Here is a 17,452-nt window from a genome sequence, read left to right on the forward strand (position 1 = left end):
ATACAATATTATTCTATTCATGCAACATTCTAGAAAATGCAACTAATCTATAATGAGAGAAAACATATCAGTGTTTATCTGAGACTGGAAACAGCAAAGGATTGTAAAAGGGCACGAGGCAACTTTTGGAGATGCTGGAAATGATTTCTATCTTGAACACTGTAGTAGTTCCATTGGCACACACATCTACAAAAGCTCATCAAATTGTATACTTTAAACCAGAGCAATTTATTATACAGAAATTACACCCCAATAACTTTTTTTAAATGCACACTAAAACTCTCATTTGCGAATAATGAAGAAAAAAGTCAAAACAAGTAATCCTGAAGACCTTATATTTTAAAACAGGCACATATAGTTGTCAAAAAGAACTAATAGTTTAAAAATGTCTTATTAGTGACTACAGTTTTAAACATTAAACTATTTATTTTAATGCATTTTAATTCAAATAGTCCTACTGGGATATTAAACATACTCTAATGTAGCCGTACTGCAGATTCCGTATACTTTAAATTTCTACATTGTCCTGGGAAATAGAATAAACCTGTGTCTATTTCCTAAGCTGATAAATGCCTAACCTTGTTTTGACTCTATGCTACACTCTAAGAAACAACAAGTACTTCTCACATGACAATGCATTCATCTTTTTATTACTTAACATAGCTCAAAACCCCCTTACTCCAAGGAAGTCAAAATAAACATTAACTTCTCTCAAGATTTTTCCAATCACTCCACTTCTCATTAAAGAAAGTGCCTACAGTTTCTGTGAGCCAGTACAACAATGAAGTTTAAAAATTAGAACAGCCACTAAAAGTTTCTTTTCATCACAAAATGAGCACACAACTCGGTCTTTTGATGGCTAAATGCACTTGTACTGGATAACCCGACACCTGAGCCATCTTGGGCTCACCTAGGCAGGAAGATTTTCAAATGATGAGAAGGTACCTTCTCAGAAACAAAAACTCATAAAACCAAAACCCTCTGGCAATGCTTAAGAAAACTTCAGAAAGAACTTGCTACAAAGGATCACAGGCAAAAATAACCCGAATTATTTCTGTACAGAAGTATGTTCTACAGAATCCTTAGAGGGGTTGGAATAAGAGAGAGAATAAATTAGATAAATTCAGGAAAGTACCAAAAACAGACATTTAATTAAATATGGCAACATCTTTGTTACTCAAAATTCAACTGATCAGCAGAGTCATGAAAGGAGAATTTTTTTCGTAAAGCTTTTAGACAAAAACCCAACAGAAAACAAACTCATATCAAAGAGTTACTTTAAATATACACATATTTTTTAGGGTATTCTGAATTCATAGACATACATCTGCCATAGCCACTGTTTGCAGTATCATCAATCTCTGTGTCTCAGTTTTCTCATCTGTAAAAATAATCTCAAAGGCCCCTTCTGCCTCTATCACTATATGTTCAGAATAAGGATTCCTTATAACAACAAAAATTCAAAGTATCAAATAGGTGAGAAAGTAAATGGGAATATGAAAAATCATTCACTTATTTAGAACATGGCAGCAAGATGAATCAACCTCCAACATATGAGACTATTATAACGTTATGTGATACTCAAGAAACACAACTGGACCAGGAATAAAAATCAACTATGTCGTTCAGATATCTACATGTTTCCCCGAAAGCAAGAAAGATCCCTAAATTGGGATCTGTTATCAACTTTTTGCACTGCTGGCATTCAAACAAGTCATGTGGTCTTTCTACGCCTCGGATTCTTACCTATTTAGAGATGGGAACAGATGATTTTGAAAGTCCCTTCCAACTACAGTGACCTCTCAAGAAAAAGACAAACCAAAAGGGCGCTCACATGATACTTAGTGAATCATCAGAAGAGCTGCTCAGCCTCATGCTCAATCCTATGTAAGTATACATAACCCTGCAGACTATTAACAGATCAGAAGTCCATAAAAATTCATTATTACTTCAGATCTGATGATTTCACATTAGTAAACACCCAGAAGAATTATTTCAAGGAACTTTAAGATACATTAATTTTCCTGTACAGCCCTGTAGGATATACTCCAAGGTCAAAAAGGAGTGTCCAAAAAAAAAAAAAAGTGAACAGGTTTCAGAAATCCTACTGTTTGTAGCCATTCGAGTTTTGTTATTCTGAGCTGCTATGGAGTCACAGGATTAAAGCAGATGAGTGTCGGTGCAGGACGTCACGCAACCAACTCAGCACCATTACGCGCGTGTACTATGTTTTACTTTAGATTTTTTTAAGGATTGTTATTTTTTTTAACTTAATTTTGTTTTATAATCATGTGAAATATTTACATGGTTCCAAAGCCAAATCTATAAAAACCAAATTTGTTCAAAGAAGTCAAGCTTTTTCTCTATTCCCTCCATGCCCTTCCGAATACATTAAGGGGAAAAGCGTGGCCTCTGGATTCACATCTTGAGTGTATGACCTTGGATCGTGACTGAACTGCTCTCAACTTATTTCCTGTGTCCACATGGTGGTAATAACAGGGCCTCCTTCAGAGCGGTGTTGGCAGGATTCAGTAAGATCACTGTGCCTAGTCCTCGGCTTGGTGAGATCTCAGTGAAGATTAACCACTAGCATGAGGCTCTCAGCAGAGGCTCGCCACAATCCTGAAGCACAGATGCAGATCAGGTGAATCTGGAGGTGCCGCATCGCTGGCCAAGGTCATGGAGCCCTACCACCAGGACCACGACTCAAATCTTTCAATCCCAGCAGCAGACCACAGTACTTACTCCTCAGATGCCAGGCCCCTTCATGTTCCATGATCATCACATATTCCCTATGCCAGCACAGGAGAAAAACGAACTTTCTTCCCACCCAGGGCAACTTCAAAGGACTCACTGTGTTCAGTGCGTTGAGGGTGGTGTCATCCCGCGAGGCCGCAACGCAGCCGTCTTCCGTGGAGCCTCCGTCACACATCCCTGCAAAGGCCGCCATGCTCCTGGGAAGACGGGAAGGGAAAACGGCAGTACAGACATTTCAACCCTCAGTTTCCAGAGCACATCTTCAGCCCAGACCAAATTCCACTACTACATGCATGAGTCCTCAGCCTTGCTTCTGCTCTTGTTTAAAAAAAAAAAAAAAAAAAATTTAAGTTCCTCTGCAGTTCACCCTTCACTCACTGAGAAAAAGGAACGTTATTTTTGTTCAGCTCCATTTGTCATTGCTTCCCATGCCTTATCAGTGCTCAGATTTTAGTCTTGGGGGCATGAGTGATCTTAAAGCTATCTGCCACAGCAGTCGGCTGGGTTACAATGTTTTGAAAGAAAAGTCTCCAGAAAATATCTAAAATTAAATCCGCTGAAACTTTACTTCATTCCTTTCATACTATACATCAACTACTTCTAAGCAAATTGAAAGTGGAAAAGAGGTGAAAAGAACTCTTAGTAGTCACCCCTCCCCCGAAGCCTCCATCCCTACGGCAGCCTCCAAGCTGCACTGCTGACCACAGAACAGCCACAGCTAATATTCCATCACCATCCTGTTTCAGCGTTTCTGTTGCATCGTGTTGATACTACAGTGAGTGAGTCCCAGAAACCCCTGCAGACAAAGGAAGGCTCTGCCTGCACTATGGTGTGTCTGGCACAGACTTCAACTTCTCATTTTGCAGTCTCGGCATTTTCAGGTTAGCAAGTACTCATATAGGTAAGCCCCCAAAACATAAAGTTTAGGTTAGGTACCAATGAACAGCCACAGAGTAAAGAAACCTGTAAAGGGATTTTAAGGTAAGCTGAATGAGCCAATTACTCAGCTGTATTAAGAGGTGTTGATAATTGCATGCATGGCTTAAGATGTTTTCCTTCTGAAGACTTCTAAAATCGAATGTGGGGCAAACATCAAGGAGAAAAAAGTGATTTTACCATGGTAAGCTATGTTTCTCTGGTAACAAGGATCAGGGCTCTGATTACAGAGAGTATAACAAAACATAAAGTCAGAATGCCCAATATATAAATAGAATTTCAGGGGAAAGGAGAAAGTGTGTTGCCCACTAATCAATTCACAAAGCAGAATGGTGTGGATTCCTTTTACCTTGCTGCCCTCAAGTACATAAGGAGGTCACAGTCATTAACTCCAGGCATCCAGACCAGTTCTTCATGTTGGGTCACAGTGTCACCATCGGGAGAAGGGAATGGTTGCAAATCGGGAAGTTTGGCCTGTAAGACAGGGACGAAGAAGTTGCAATCAAGGCACACTTAAAGAGCTGCCTGTGTAGGCAGGCCTTGGGGACAGATGCAGTAGGTTACTAAGCCTCTTTCTTTTGGCAGTGATGAAATAACAGGAAAATCATGAGTCACTGAAGCTGGCCTATCACACATTTCAGGATCATTTCACCACAGAAGATTTCACAATGGACTGCTCGATCTCTTCTTAAGGAGAAGCAAACAGTGTCAAATTAAACCAGTGCCAGTACGGTCCTCAGAGGGAGACAGAAATGGGCACGTGTGAATAAAAGAAATGATAAAACAAAAAATGTTTCGGGAAATAAGAGCTGCTTGATAAAGAAGGGAGAACCACACACATTTCCAATATAATAATATGTTTACAAAGAGATATATACAAATAGTGGAACCTCACCTAAGGACAGGTGCTAAAAAACGAACTGAACTACCCTACTCAACTAATGCTGCTTTCCAGAGAGTCAGTATCGATGAGTCAGGGTGAACATCCAAAAGAGCCATCACGGTAACATTAAAAACACAGCTAAAGGGACTTCCCTGGAGGTGCAGTGGTTAAGAATCTGCCTGCCAATGCAGGGGACACGGGTTCGAGCCCTGGTCCGGGAAGATCCCACATGCTGCGGAGCAACTAAGCCCGTGCGCCACAACTACTGAAGCCCACGTGCCCTAGAGCCCATGCTCTGCAACAAGAGAAGCCACCGCAATGAGAAGCCTGCACACAGCTATGAAGAGTAGCCCCCGCTCGTGTAGTCCCCACAACTAGAGAAAGCCCGCGCACAGCAATGAAGACCCAACACAGCCATATATTAATTAATTAATTAATTAATTTACTTATTAAAAAACATAGCTGAACTAAAATGATGGTGATGGAAATTAGATAAGCAGTGGTTTCATGAGGAAAGGACTTCTTGAGAAGGGCAGGAAGGAACTTTCTGGGACGACACATGTTCTGTGCCTTGCTATGAACTGTCACGGCACACTGAACAGTATACACAAGATATCAACAGGTCACTGTACATAAATACACCTCAATTAACAATTTTTTTGAAAGATCTGAACAACAGTGCTCAACAACCAAGATTCTAAGTCAGTTCTGCTAGAGATTCAAACACCTCCAGCATTTTCTCATCCTCCACTGCTGGGGCAGAGCCAGTATGAATGGGTACTATGACTACTCAGAGGCCTAAGAAAAGTCAACCCTCTGCAAAACACACGTTCTTATTTTCTCAAATTACGAACAAGGTCACATTAGTCTAATGTTTTAAATTAAAAGCTCCAGTGTCCACAGAACCTGGGCAAACACTGTAAATGAATGAAGCAGGCGGAGTGTACAGCCAATGGAAATAAAACGAGGGCCTCATGTTCCACTTTAAATGTTCTACTGTCCACAGTACACAGAACACTACACCCCAATTCAGACTAGCCACGTTTCAAGTGCTCAAAGCCACGTGTGACAGCGCCTCCCAAACTGGGCGTGCAGGCATTAGGTACCAAGAAGGAAGGGAATCGGGGTGAAAGGAAGAGCGTGCCCCCCGACCTAGGGAACGCTGCTGTGCAGGAACGAGAACCTCTGTTCGTACATCCTCCGGTGTTTTTCCAAAGTCCAGAAATCTTGACTTCAATGTGAAAGCTCATGGTTTTAAATGCTGGCTGTTCAAGTTTTAAAAACAATTGTGTGGCAAAACACAGTATTAGTAGGCCACGCGGCTGGCAGGCTGTGGGTTTGCAATTTCCGCTTCCCAGGCTACCTCTGAGGCCTCTTGCTGTGTATCAAGTGCTGACCTCCGCCAAACAACGAGGCTCTTCCCTAATTCAGTACTGACGTGTTTAACATTTAAGTGGGGCCACAATTAGTTCTGCTTAATATACAGTGATGGCATGGGAATAAAATTAAAACACAATAGCTATTCATATCAAAAGGTCTTTGACATTTGTACTGAGCTGTTTCCCCGGCACCAAGTATATATAGTAGCTGGTGTAGCAGTTCTCCAATAGTTGTTTGTAAGTTAATTAAAAAATACTATTGCTGGGGCTTCCCTGGTGGTGCAGTGGGGTTAAGAATCCGCCTGCCAATGCAGGGGACACGGGTTCGAGCCCTGGTCAGGGAAGATCCCACATGCCGTGGAACAACTAAGCCCATGCACCACAACTTCTGCGCCTGCGCTCTAGAGCCCGCGAGCCACAACTACTGAGCCCGTGCTCCACAACTACTGAAGCCTGCGCGCCTAGAGCCCATGCTCCACAACGAGAAGCCACTGCAATGAGAAGCCTGCGCACTGCAACGAAGAGCAGCCCCCGCTCGCCACAACTAGAGAAAGCCCGCGCGCAGCAACAAAAACCCAACACAGCCAGCCAGCCAGAAATACATACATACATACATACATACATACATTTATTTAAATACTATTGCTGTGGGGAAGGACCAATCCCCTAGAGAAAAAATGGACTAGAAATACAATTAGTTTACAGAAAAGGAAATGAGAATGGCTCTTACTCATAGGAAAAGATGGTCAACTTTGCTGATAAGAGACATGCCAATTAATGACAGTGAGATACCATTTCTGATCTATCAGACTAACATAAATGCCAAAGTGTGACAATACACAAGTCTGCATATTTGCACTCATGTAAGTCACTAGTACGAGAAAGCAAAATGGTACAATCTCTAGGGAGGGGAACTCTGTAATATCCTAAGAATTACATGTGCCCTCTAAGCCAGCCATCGCCCTTCTGGGGATAATATAATATCCCGAAGATAAGTTGGCAAAATAAAAATCTTTATGCATAAGCTATTCATCGCATTATTACTTGTAACAGCAAATGACTGGAAACAGTGCAAACGCCCACCAATGGGGGCTGGAAGAATAAACTGCTCCACCCACGCAGCGGGGTCCCAGGAAGTGGCAGAAGACAATGAGAAGGAGCTCTACCGATTGCTCTGGAGAGAACAGCAGGAGATACTGTCAGAAGGTAAAAGAAAGGTAGTGGGGGCTTCCCTGGTGGTGCAGTGGTTGAGAATCTGCCTGCCAGCGCGGGGGACACGGGTTCGAGCCCTGGTCTGGGAGGATCCCACATGCCGTGGAGCAACTAGGCCCATGAGCCACAACTGCTGAGCCTGCGTGTCTGGAGCCTGTGCTCTGCAACAGGAGAGGCCGCGATAGTGAGAGGCCCACGCACCGCGATGAAGAGTGGCCCCTGCTTGCCGCAACTAGAGAAAGCCCTCGCACAGAAACGAAGACCCAACACAGCCATAAATAAATAAATAAAATTTAAAAAAAATAATAAAAAGAAAAATAAAAAGAAAGGTAGTGAAGGTGTTTTTATTATGCTACCACTTATCTAAGAACATGGGGCTGGGGGAATAAAAATAAGAATGATAGATCAAAACCTTCAATTAAAAACACTAAACAGTTATCCATCAGGGAGGGAGGGAACACGTGGAAGGGACAGGGAAAGACGGTGAACTTTTTGAACATACTTCATTTGCATGTTTGATTTGGAGCCTTGTATTTTACATAATTATAAAAACAAAATTAAGTTTAAAGAACAACAATTCCTTAAAAACTCTAAAGCAAAATCAAATAAATCCACCTAGCTATGTTTTGTGTTTGTTCCTCTCTAGGAATCATTTCGGGTAACTTTAAAACATACTAATTTTCCTATATAGACTTAGTGGGATATATTCTAAGGCCAAAAAAAAAAAATCTATAAAGCTGTTTCCCATAATCATATTGTTCGTAGCAGTGCAAGTACTATTATTCAGAACTGCTATATATGTATTATGGGATTGAAGCAAATGAGTAATTATTTCGGTGTCATTTAAAAATTGGTTTTGAGACATGGGGAAAAGATACAGATACGGATGAAAGAAAATTTCATCTATAGGATTAAACATAAGGCCTGTTCTGAATTTGAATTAGAAGCATCAGAAAGAAACCACGATATGTTTTATCATTAAAAAAAAGAAAAGGCAGGAAAAAGCATATTTCCTAATCTGTTCCCTGAAAAGGCCTGGAAACAGTAACTAACCCAGTAATAATGACTGGGCAGCAGCCACTCAAAAGATGTCACTTTCCTCTAAAACAATGAGGACTCATTAGAAAAGTTTAGTTCTAGACCTAGGGCAGGGAACGTACATAATGAGACGTTAAAATCATGTCACACTAGATAAAATACCGAAGACCCCACGGGTTGAGATAAAAGGACACAGAAGACAGCAGGAAGAGGCACCTACTAGCCCACGAATGGATAATTTAATCATCAGTAAGAGTAACAGCAATTGGTTGGCAGATAAGTAATTTTTTAAGGGAGTTTTTTATTTTTTCTTTAATAAATTTATTTATGTATTTATGGTTGCGTTGGGTCTTTGTTGCTGCGTGCAGGCTTTTCTCTAGTTGCGGTGAGTGGGGGCTACTCTTTGTTGCGGTGTGCAGGCTTCTCATTGCTTCTCTTGTTGTGAAGCACGGGCTCTAGGCGCACGGGCTTCAGTAGTTGTGGCACGCAGGCTCAGTAGTTGTGGCTCGTGGGCTCTAGGGCGCAGGCTCAGCAGTTGTGGCGCACTGGCTTACTTGCTCTGCAGCATGTGGGATCTTCCCGGACCAGGGCTCGAACCCGTGTCCCCTGCACTGGCAGGCAGATTCTTAACCACCGTGCCACCAGGGAAGCCCAGATAAGTAATTTTAAATCCACTGATGACTACTGGAAGATGCTGGGGAACCAACTGGTAAAAAGAGGGAAAGATTCAAGCATTTATCCTGCCTTTCCTATGTGTTTCAGGGAAACAAAAGGTGACAAGGAGACAGTTGATCAGCTAATAAAAGAAGGAATGATAGGATTAGAGTATCAGCATTTTAAAGGGTAGATCTAAGTAATAGGTCCAATTAGACAGTGAATCTAAGTAACAAGCAATGGCTGCAAACCATCATTAAGAGACACACATGTGCCTGATAGACTATATAGCACCACCCAAAAGTATTCTTGCCAGGGGCAGGGTACCGAACTAGAATGTGATTAAATCTCTATATTTAATTCTGGGTCGGGGGAACGGACGGAGGGAGGGAGGAAGGGAGGGAGACAGACACTTAGGGAAATCTGGATATAGTAGACACCTGAATATTAAGAAATTGCTGGGCTTCCCTGGTGGCGCAGTGGTTGAGAGTCCGCCTGCCAATGCAGGGGACACGGATTCATGCCCCGGTCTGGGAAGATCCCACATGCCGCGGGGCGGCTGGGCCCGTGAGCCATGGCCGCTGAGCCTGCGCGTCCGGAGCCTGTGCTCCGCAACAGGAGAGGCCACAACAGTGAGAGGCCCACGTATCGCCAAAAAAAAAAAAAAAAGTTAAAATGAAAGTAGGCATTGACCAAATGTTCATCGAGAGATGAACAGACATACATACAATGAATAATTCAGCCTTAAAAGGAAATTAAATTCTGATATGTGCTACAATATGGAGCACCTTGAAGACTTTACGGTAAGAAAATAAGCCAGACACAAAAGGGCAAATATTGGGTCATTCCACTGAGTTGTCAAATTCATGGATACAGAAAGTAGAAGGGAGGCTGCCAGGGAATGAGGGGAGGGGAGAATGAGGAGTGACTGTTTAATGGACGCCACGTTACAGACTGGGAAGGTTAAAAGGTTCTGCAGGTGGACGCTAGTGATGGTTGCACAACAATATGAATGTACTTAAGGGCACTGAACTGTTCACTTAAAAATGGTCAGAATGGGGCTTCCCTGGTGGCGCAGTGGTTGAGAGTCCGCCTGCCGATGCAGGGGACACGGGTTCGTGCCCCGATCCAGGAAGATCCCACATGCCGCAGAGCGGCTGGGCCCGTGAGCCATGGCCGCTGAGCCTGCGCTCTGCAACGGGAGAGGCCACAGCAGTGAGAGGCCCGCGTACCGCAAAAAAAAAAAAAAAAAAAAAAAAAAAAAAGGTCAGAATGGTTCATTTTATATTACATATATATATATATATATATATATATTTTTTTTTTTTTTGGCAGTACGCAGGCCTCTCACTGTTGTGGCCTCTCCCATTGCGGAGCACAGGCTCCGGACGCACAGGCTCAGCGGCCATGGCTCACGGGCCCAGCCGCTCCGCGGCATGTGGGAATCCTCCCAGACCGGGGCACAAACCCGTGTCCCCTGCATTGGCAGGCAGACTCTCAACCACTGCGCCACCAGGGAAGCCCCTATATTACATATATCTTACCACAATTTTTTAAATGTATGTGGTGATCTTAAAAAAATAAATCTCTGCACTTATATGAAATTCCAAACAGCATAACAACAGTTCTAAGATGCTGCTCAACAGAATAAAGGGCCAGTTGAATAATAAGAAATAAAATCCTATTAAAGAAGCTACTAAAGTTTGCTTTACCTGATGGCTAGGACCAACACGAATTTCTCCCTGGGTACTGTTCAGCCTCCTGTCATGAAAAGAGCAGATCAGGTTAGCATAATACAGTTTTGACATGAACATGCACACGTTCTTCAAGGAAAACAACTCACTTGAAGTAAGTGAGGGATAACTCAGGAAGAATGAGCTTCCCCACCGTTTCTAACGCCGCCTGTACACGTGCGCTCCCCTAACCCCACACGCATCTCTAAAACCATTTCTTCTAAAAACCCCTTGACTGTAACTTCCTGTCTTGAGTATGCAGACCACCGTTCTTTCACCCTGCAGAAAGACGAACATTCCTACAGTACAATCCCAATACATGTTTCTTCTTTTCAAAATATTTCAGGGTGCCCTACGATAAACCTTATTAAAATATAGACAAGATAGCTTATGATTCCTAGCACACACACTGGGTCATGCATTCATTCATTCAACAAATATTTATTAAGTACCAACTGCAATCCAGGAACTGCCCAAGGTGCTGGGGATAAAGCAATTAAAAAAACAATCAATATTCCTGCCTTACTGGAACTTTTATTCTAATTTGGGTAAAAAAAAAACAAACAAATAATAGGTCAGATGATGAAAAGGGTCAAGGAATTAAAGGGGTGGTAAATGATGAACTTTTACAGTTCTTTACACAGGATAGTCAGAAAAGGCCTTATTAATAAAGTGAAATTGAGAAGAGATGTAAAGCGTGTGGGGACAGGAGCCCAGCAGGTCTAGGAGGTGAAAGACCCATCTCATTTCTGTGTCTTTCTTACTGCACTCGCTATGCTCACTCTCCCTCGCTCCAAATCCAAACCATCCAGGGTCCTTCTAAAAACCACCATTTCACTGAAACCTTTCTTGATTTCCTCCCCATGTCACCTCACACACCCCCAAAAGTGTGGGGTATCTTCTCCCTTTCACTCCTTCAGGAAACATTCACCGAAGGTCTTTGCATCCCGGGCCTCGCACAGGGCATGCGGTGGGTACACAGTGGTGGACAAAGAAACGCAGACCTCGGCCTCCCAGAGCTCAGTGCCCAGAGCTCCCTGTTACCCCCGATGACCATCATGACCATCTGTTGACCCTCTTAGGAAAACGTTTTCCGTGCCCAGTGACGAGGCCTTACTGTGCTGTACATCACCTGTGAATTTTCACTAGCGCTGAAGAGTAGGCTTTTCCATGGTGAGAGCTGCTCTATGATTGCCTGTCGACCTGGACTGAGCTGAAGAGCATAATAAGGCAGCAAAGACCAAAGAGGAAGCACAGACTCTTATTTTTCCCCCATGGATCTGATACCCCCCCACCATTAGCTTTGAAGCTGTTAAAATGAATTCTGGAAAACTATTATTTCCTTTAGGTCCAGCACTTTCTTCTTTTAACTCGACAATTTTTCTCGTGAAGAGTCTTATTTTGGCGAAGTGGGCAGCAGATATGACAAAGGAAGAGAGAAGACTAACAAAAAGAAAATGGTCTAAGCCTTAAGGAACTTACAGTCCATCTACCAGGGGAGGTAGCAGCCGTGTCCCCAACACCAGAACTTGTCCAATCGCTCCACTCATAAGCCCAATACATTTCAGGAGAAACAGAGTAAAAATGCTAAGGGAGGTGATCAAAATTAGGTGGGCTTCAAGAGGAGACAGTCCATGAAGAGGTTAAGTCCCAGAGAGACCCCTGAAGGACATGAGGGGCACAACAGCAGGCAAGAGAGGGCTTCCCAAGTGGGACCAGAACCCCACCAAGGCGGGAAACTGAAAAAGAGGGGCTGTGGTGGGAGACAAGCTCCTGTGAGGAGCTACCTTTAACTCACAAGCCACCCTGGTCTCGTGCGTAGGGAAATGGGTGTTGAAATGCAGAGCTGACATTCCCGAGAGTTATGCAGGGATTAGGAGAAGCTGTTTTTGGAGGTATGCAGAGGAGTCACACAGGCCAGGAGGCTATTTTCAACTGAGCACTTCTTTAAAAAAAACAAGCAGTCAGTGTTACCCACTATTTCCCTTCCAGCTCATCCCGTTCTGTTTCGTAACCAGCTATGAGCAACACACAGCTGCCAAGCCTAGCTCTCTCCTTCATTTCTAAACACTCCCCAAATGCTTGCCTGCCTACAAGGAGGTCTGGCCAAAATGCATCATCTCAGAAAGCTTCAGCCACAGCCCGTCCAGCAACGTGTGCCCACAGCTCAACTTTCAGGTTCTTCTAGAAGGTCTTCAAGTGGTTGGTTATGGAAGCATCTCCCCATCACTGCTACACACACTGCAAAGTCCTTGCTAATTCCAGGACAAACATTCCTGGTTCATTTTTATTTTAATTTTTTTTATTTTTTATTTTTTGCGTGCGTTTGTTTTTTTTCTTTTAATATTTTAATAAACCAGTATTATCATATTTAGGTCAAAACTGTACCACAATAAACCCCCCAAACACCTTACTGAATAGAACTGCTTATATACCACTTATTTGTATAAAAACAGGATACTAGTAATTATTAATACTGCTAATAATGATACAAGTAAGACTAAAAAATGTGCTGGACTATCTTAACAGCCAAAATTAGAAATCTGTTTCTCTCTTTTATGTCAATGAAGGGTATTTATTAATGAGTAGACTGAAAAGCACAAAATAAAACAAAGAACCTTTTAAAATTAAAAATCAATTTTTACAACAAAAGTATTTATCATATGCAATTTTTAAATATTAGGGTTTCCCAGCAAGAGATACAACGAAGTTAGTTTTGAGCAGGATTAAGATCCAAGGTAAGCAGACAATGGCATTAGCCTACCATATGAAGGAACTCCCAAATATAGAATAAATGGCAGAAATATTTTTTAGGTCTAAGAGAAAAAGAGGTAGATAGCAATATACACCCTATTAGAGAAAACTGGATGCATCTGACAGAAAAACTGTCAGTATATGAACTAAAGATGAAAAGAAAAAGTAGCCTTCTTCCTGGGAAGGTGCCAGTATCCAGCTGTATCTGGAATCCAAGGAACAATCTCAGCCCTCCCTTCTTCTGACAGCAGCCGAACTCTACATTCAAGGGTCCTCACCTGCCGCTTCCCTGCCCGAGTGCTCCTTCTGTGGTTCCCACCTCATGGTAGCCGGTGGCACTCTGCTATGACTAATTTGGACATCTACCTCCACCCACTCTGGGACTGGAGAGTACAGAAACAGAGATTTAATTCACTTTTTATATCCCCCAGAATCTAATACAGTACCTGTCTGGCATTATTACTCATTCAGGACAAGTGGAAAATTCCTTGGTTACATGAATATTTCTAGACTGCTAGGATGCAAAACTTGATAAAAATCACCAAGTATTCTTTAAATGCAGTATCAACAGCTTGTAGAAAACACTCTTAATAATGATACGCTGACTACTAGATTTTTCCTTTTACTTAACACAGCAAATCTCAAACTTTTTGGTCTAACACCTTTACACTCTATTGAGTATCTCAAGGAAACTATTTTTGAGAGATTTCAAAATGTTTACTTATTTATTTATTTTAAAATAACAATAGGCTCATGACATAATTAAATATACTCTTATGAAAAATAATTGTATTTACACAAAAAACAGTGAAAACAGAGGCAAGGTTTTACATTTTTGCAAATCTCCTTAGGATCAGACTTCGTAGAAGACAGCTGGATTCTCACATCTGCTTCTCTACACTCAATCTGTTACAGTACGTTCTTTTGGTTAAAGTATATGAAAAAAAATCGAACCTCACACAGAGATATAACTGGGAAAGGAAAGATTATGTGAATAGTCTTTTTGATAACTATGGATATGCTTTTTGATAGTACACCAAAACTCAACATGTGATTGTTTCTTAAAGGTCTTTTGCACAATGTTAATCTAAAATCTTATCAATGATCTTTTGGACTCTTGTACATTAAAATCTGTTGGTCTGTCTTGGCCTTTGAATGGATCTTCCACCCATGATTTTGTCATGCATTGGTCAGATGGAAAATATTCACTCACTAAGTTTTGCAGATCTTCCAAATATTAACACAGTTAACTATACAATTAAAAAAAAGAATCACATTCATTAATATCACCACACATCTCATAACAAGAGCCTGTGTATGTACAGAAGCTGTCAAACTCAGAGTGGTGGGTACAAGTTTTTCAAAATTCTAATTATTTACTTGAAAGCTCCAATCTTGCATTGGCAAAATACTATCAGCTGGTTTGCCTTGAAATGGCAGGCTCACTGCGTTCGTTCATTTTCAAGAAAATGTCCACCGATTACCCAAGTGAGTGAACACAGTTTATCAGTTATTCTCTCAAATAAAAATGGTGTTCCATGAAAGAAGCAGCTAGTTAAACTTCTAACTCCAACAAACAATGCATGTCCTTTGGTGTGCACCAGAAGTCTTCCATGGTGCTTCCCATTTCAACATAATGAATACTGCAAAGACAGGAACTCAAGGGTCGGGATCTGATAAAATTAATAATGGGGCCCACAAACCAGCTGTGAGAAGCACTGATTATTATACATTATGAACTTCAGAAAATACTGGAGGCTAACTAACTAGGACGATTGACTGGTTTCCTGTTTTGTAATACCTGCTCCCCTGTTCGTTTACATTCACTTCTTCCTCACTCCAGCCCATCAATGTGAAATATTATATTTGTGTTGAAGAAACGAGACATTTATGCACGTAACCTGCTTAAGAACTATGATGCTGTTACACAGAGAAGTTCACAAGAAGAGAATGGATGCTGATTGCATCCGTATTAATAGGAAAACAAAGTAAAGTCTGGAGCCACTTTCTGAAGTCATGGAGACTGGGATTAACTTGGGGGTCACTGTCCAATAAACGGTCACTGGAATAAATTCTAAAAAATATACTGGAGGCTCAAATTCAAAAGGTCCCTAATCTAGAAAACGCCAGGTTAACCCTTCAATCAGTAACAATAGCTAACCTGTTAAGTACTTTCTATCTGTTCTGGGTGCTCGTACAGTATTACCTCACTTCTCCGTATTAATTCATTTAATTCATATTTTGATATTAATCAGAACACTAGTAGTGTTATTCACAGAAATTCAGACCTTATTCCACCTTGTGTTTGCAACATAGTTACTAAGAAGGTTTCTGCTTGATGTATAGCATTGCCTAACTAACACAGCAGGTCTGGGCAAAACCAGGGGAGCCTTCAATTAAAGAAGGGAAATCAAGACCAAGGACAGTGTACATCCCGGCAAGGTCAGATGCAGTAAGAAACCAAAGACGGAAGTCACAATCCCAGGGTAATGCAAGACACATCTATGCACACCTTTATCCTTGCCTCAGGGTTTTTACCTATATTATCTTAAATTTAGGTATCACATACTTGTGTGACAAACAGAAGCAAAATAATACTATCACTGATCAAGCGCTCTCTATACATTCTTTCATTATATTCCATGACAACTCGATGAGGCAACAGCTCCACTTAACAGATAATAATAACAGAAGTAATTGCAACATTAATAAAGAAGCTAACATGTACGCTGAACATTAACTCTGTAGCAGGCATTTCAAGCGAAGCAAACTCCATACACTGTCTTATCTAACCTTAAGGATGACCCTGTAAAGTAGGTGCTATTATTACCTGTACAGATAAGGAAACTGAAGCTAAGAGAGTTTATGAAATTACCCAAGATTACACAGCTAACAGGTTGGAAAAACCAGGATTCAAACTCAAGTTTAGTTAACTCCGAAGTCAGAGCTCCCAGCCACACTCCATACGGCAGAGTGATTTTACTGAACCAAAATTACACAACTAATTATAAACAGAACCACTATGAGAAGCCATATCCTTTTCCTTAATTCACTTCTTTGTTCGTTTCAAGAATCAAAAGTAAGACAAAATAATCAAAAAGTTTTTTTTTTAAGTTTGAAAATCATGTTAAAAGAGAAAACCCATCAAAGTTAAAGGTCAACTTACATAACATGGTCAAAATGGCAAAATTATAAAGATGGTTGCCAGGTATTAGGAATGGTGGGGGGAGAAGGGCGGGAGTAGAATCTTTGTGATGATGGAATAGATCTGCAAAGCTACACATGCAGTAAAATGTCACAGAGCTATTCACACACTATACTAATGTTCCAAGTCTGGATTCTGATGCTACACTGGAGTTCTATACCATACCTCCTAGGAGTAGGTGAGTGAGTGAAAGGTACATGGGAACACTCCGTAGGATCTTGCAACTTCCTATGAATCTAAAAAATTACAAGTTGCTTAAAGTCAAAGGAAGAGGTTAATTGAGTGATGTATTACAGATAGACTAGGGGTAAGAAAGAAAACCAGACATGAGAAAAGTTGAATAAATAACAAATAGATTCCCTCAAAATACACGGTAGACAGGTGAATAAGTAGCTGAAGGAAGAATGCCACAGTTAGTAGGCTACGAGATTCAATGAATTAACTCAAGTCACACATTCCTTTTTTTCTCTGTATTTACTAGGGATCTCTGGAGTGGGATCATCCTTTTTGAGACATCCTTAGCTGTGACGCTTACTACCAAAAAACAACAAAAAAAAGTCACCATCCTCACAAGCAAGAAGGAAGAATTTCTCTGTGCCCCTAATGTAAATAATATACATATTTCGAAACAGCTGAGTTTAATCCCCATTATTCTACAAATCTTTGCTTTGGAATATGAAAAAATAATCCCAGAAGCCAAATTACAACAATAATGGTAAGCCACTGTGTTTATTCCTTGAGTTAAAAAAAAAAATAGAAAGAAATTCATTGTATATGAAATCGAATACAAAAGAAACCAATGTAACAAAGCAGTATCCATGGCAACTACAACTTAATATTTCAGTCCTCTTCAGCTGCAGTGGATTAAATAAAATGACAAGATGTTCCCTTTGAAAAGTAA

At 41.2% G+C, this 17,452-nt stretch overlaps 1 protein-coding gene across 7 annotated transcripts in view; it reads right to left on the reverse strand.

The window, feature by feature from the left end:
• Positions 1-17,452, reverse strand: part of RERE (arginine-glutamic acid dipeptide repeats) — a 432,591-nt gene that overhangs the window by 119,116 nt on the left and 296,023 nt on the right. For all 7 annotated transcript variants that reach the window (XM_082612291.1, XM_082612295.1, XM_082612298.1 and 4 more), the window contains 3 exons: positions 10,572-10,620; positions 4,043-4,167; positions 2,855-2,954 (listed from right to left, as the gene is read on the reverse strand). In XM_082612291.1, the coding sequence (XP_082468417.1) occupies positions 2,855-2,954; positions 4,043-4,167; positions 10,572-10,620 (274 nt within the window). The remainder of the gene's footprint in view (positions 1-2,854; positions 2,955-4,042; positions 4,168-10,571; positions 10,621-17,452) is intronic.

Source organism: Mesoplodon mirus (genome assembly GCF_964341445.2).
Source record: "Mesoplodon mirus genome assembly, chromosome: 3".
Lineage (NCBI taxonomy): Eukaryota > Metazoa > Chordata > Mammalia > Artiodactyla > Ziphiidae > Mesoplodon > Mesoplodon mirus.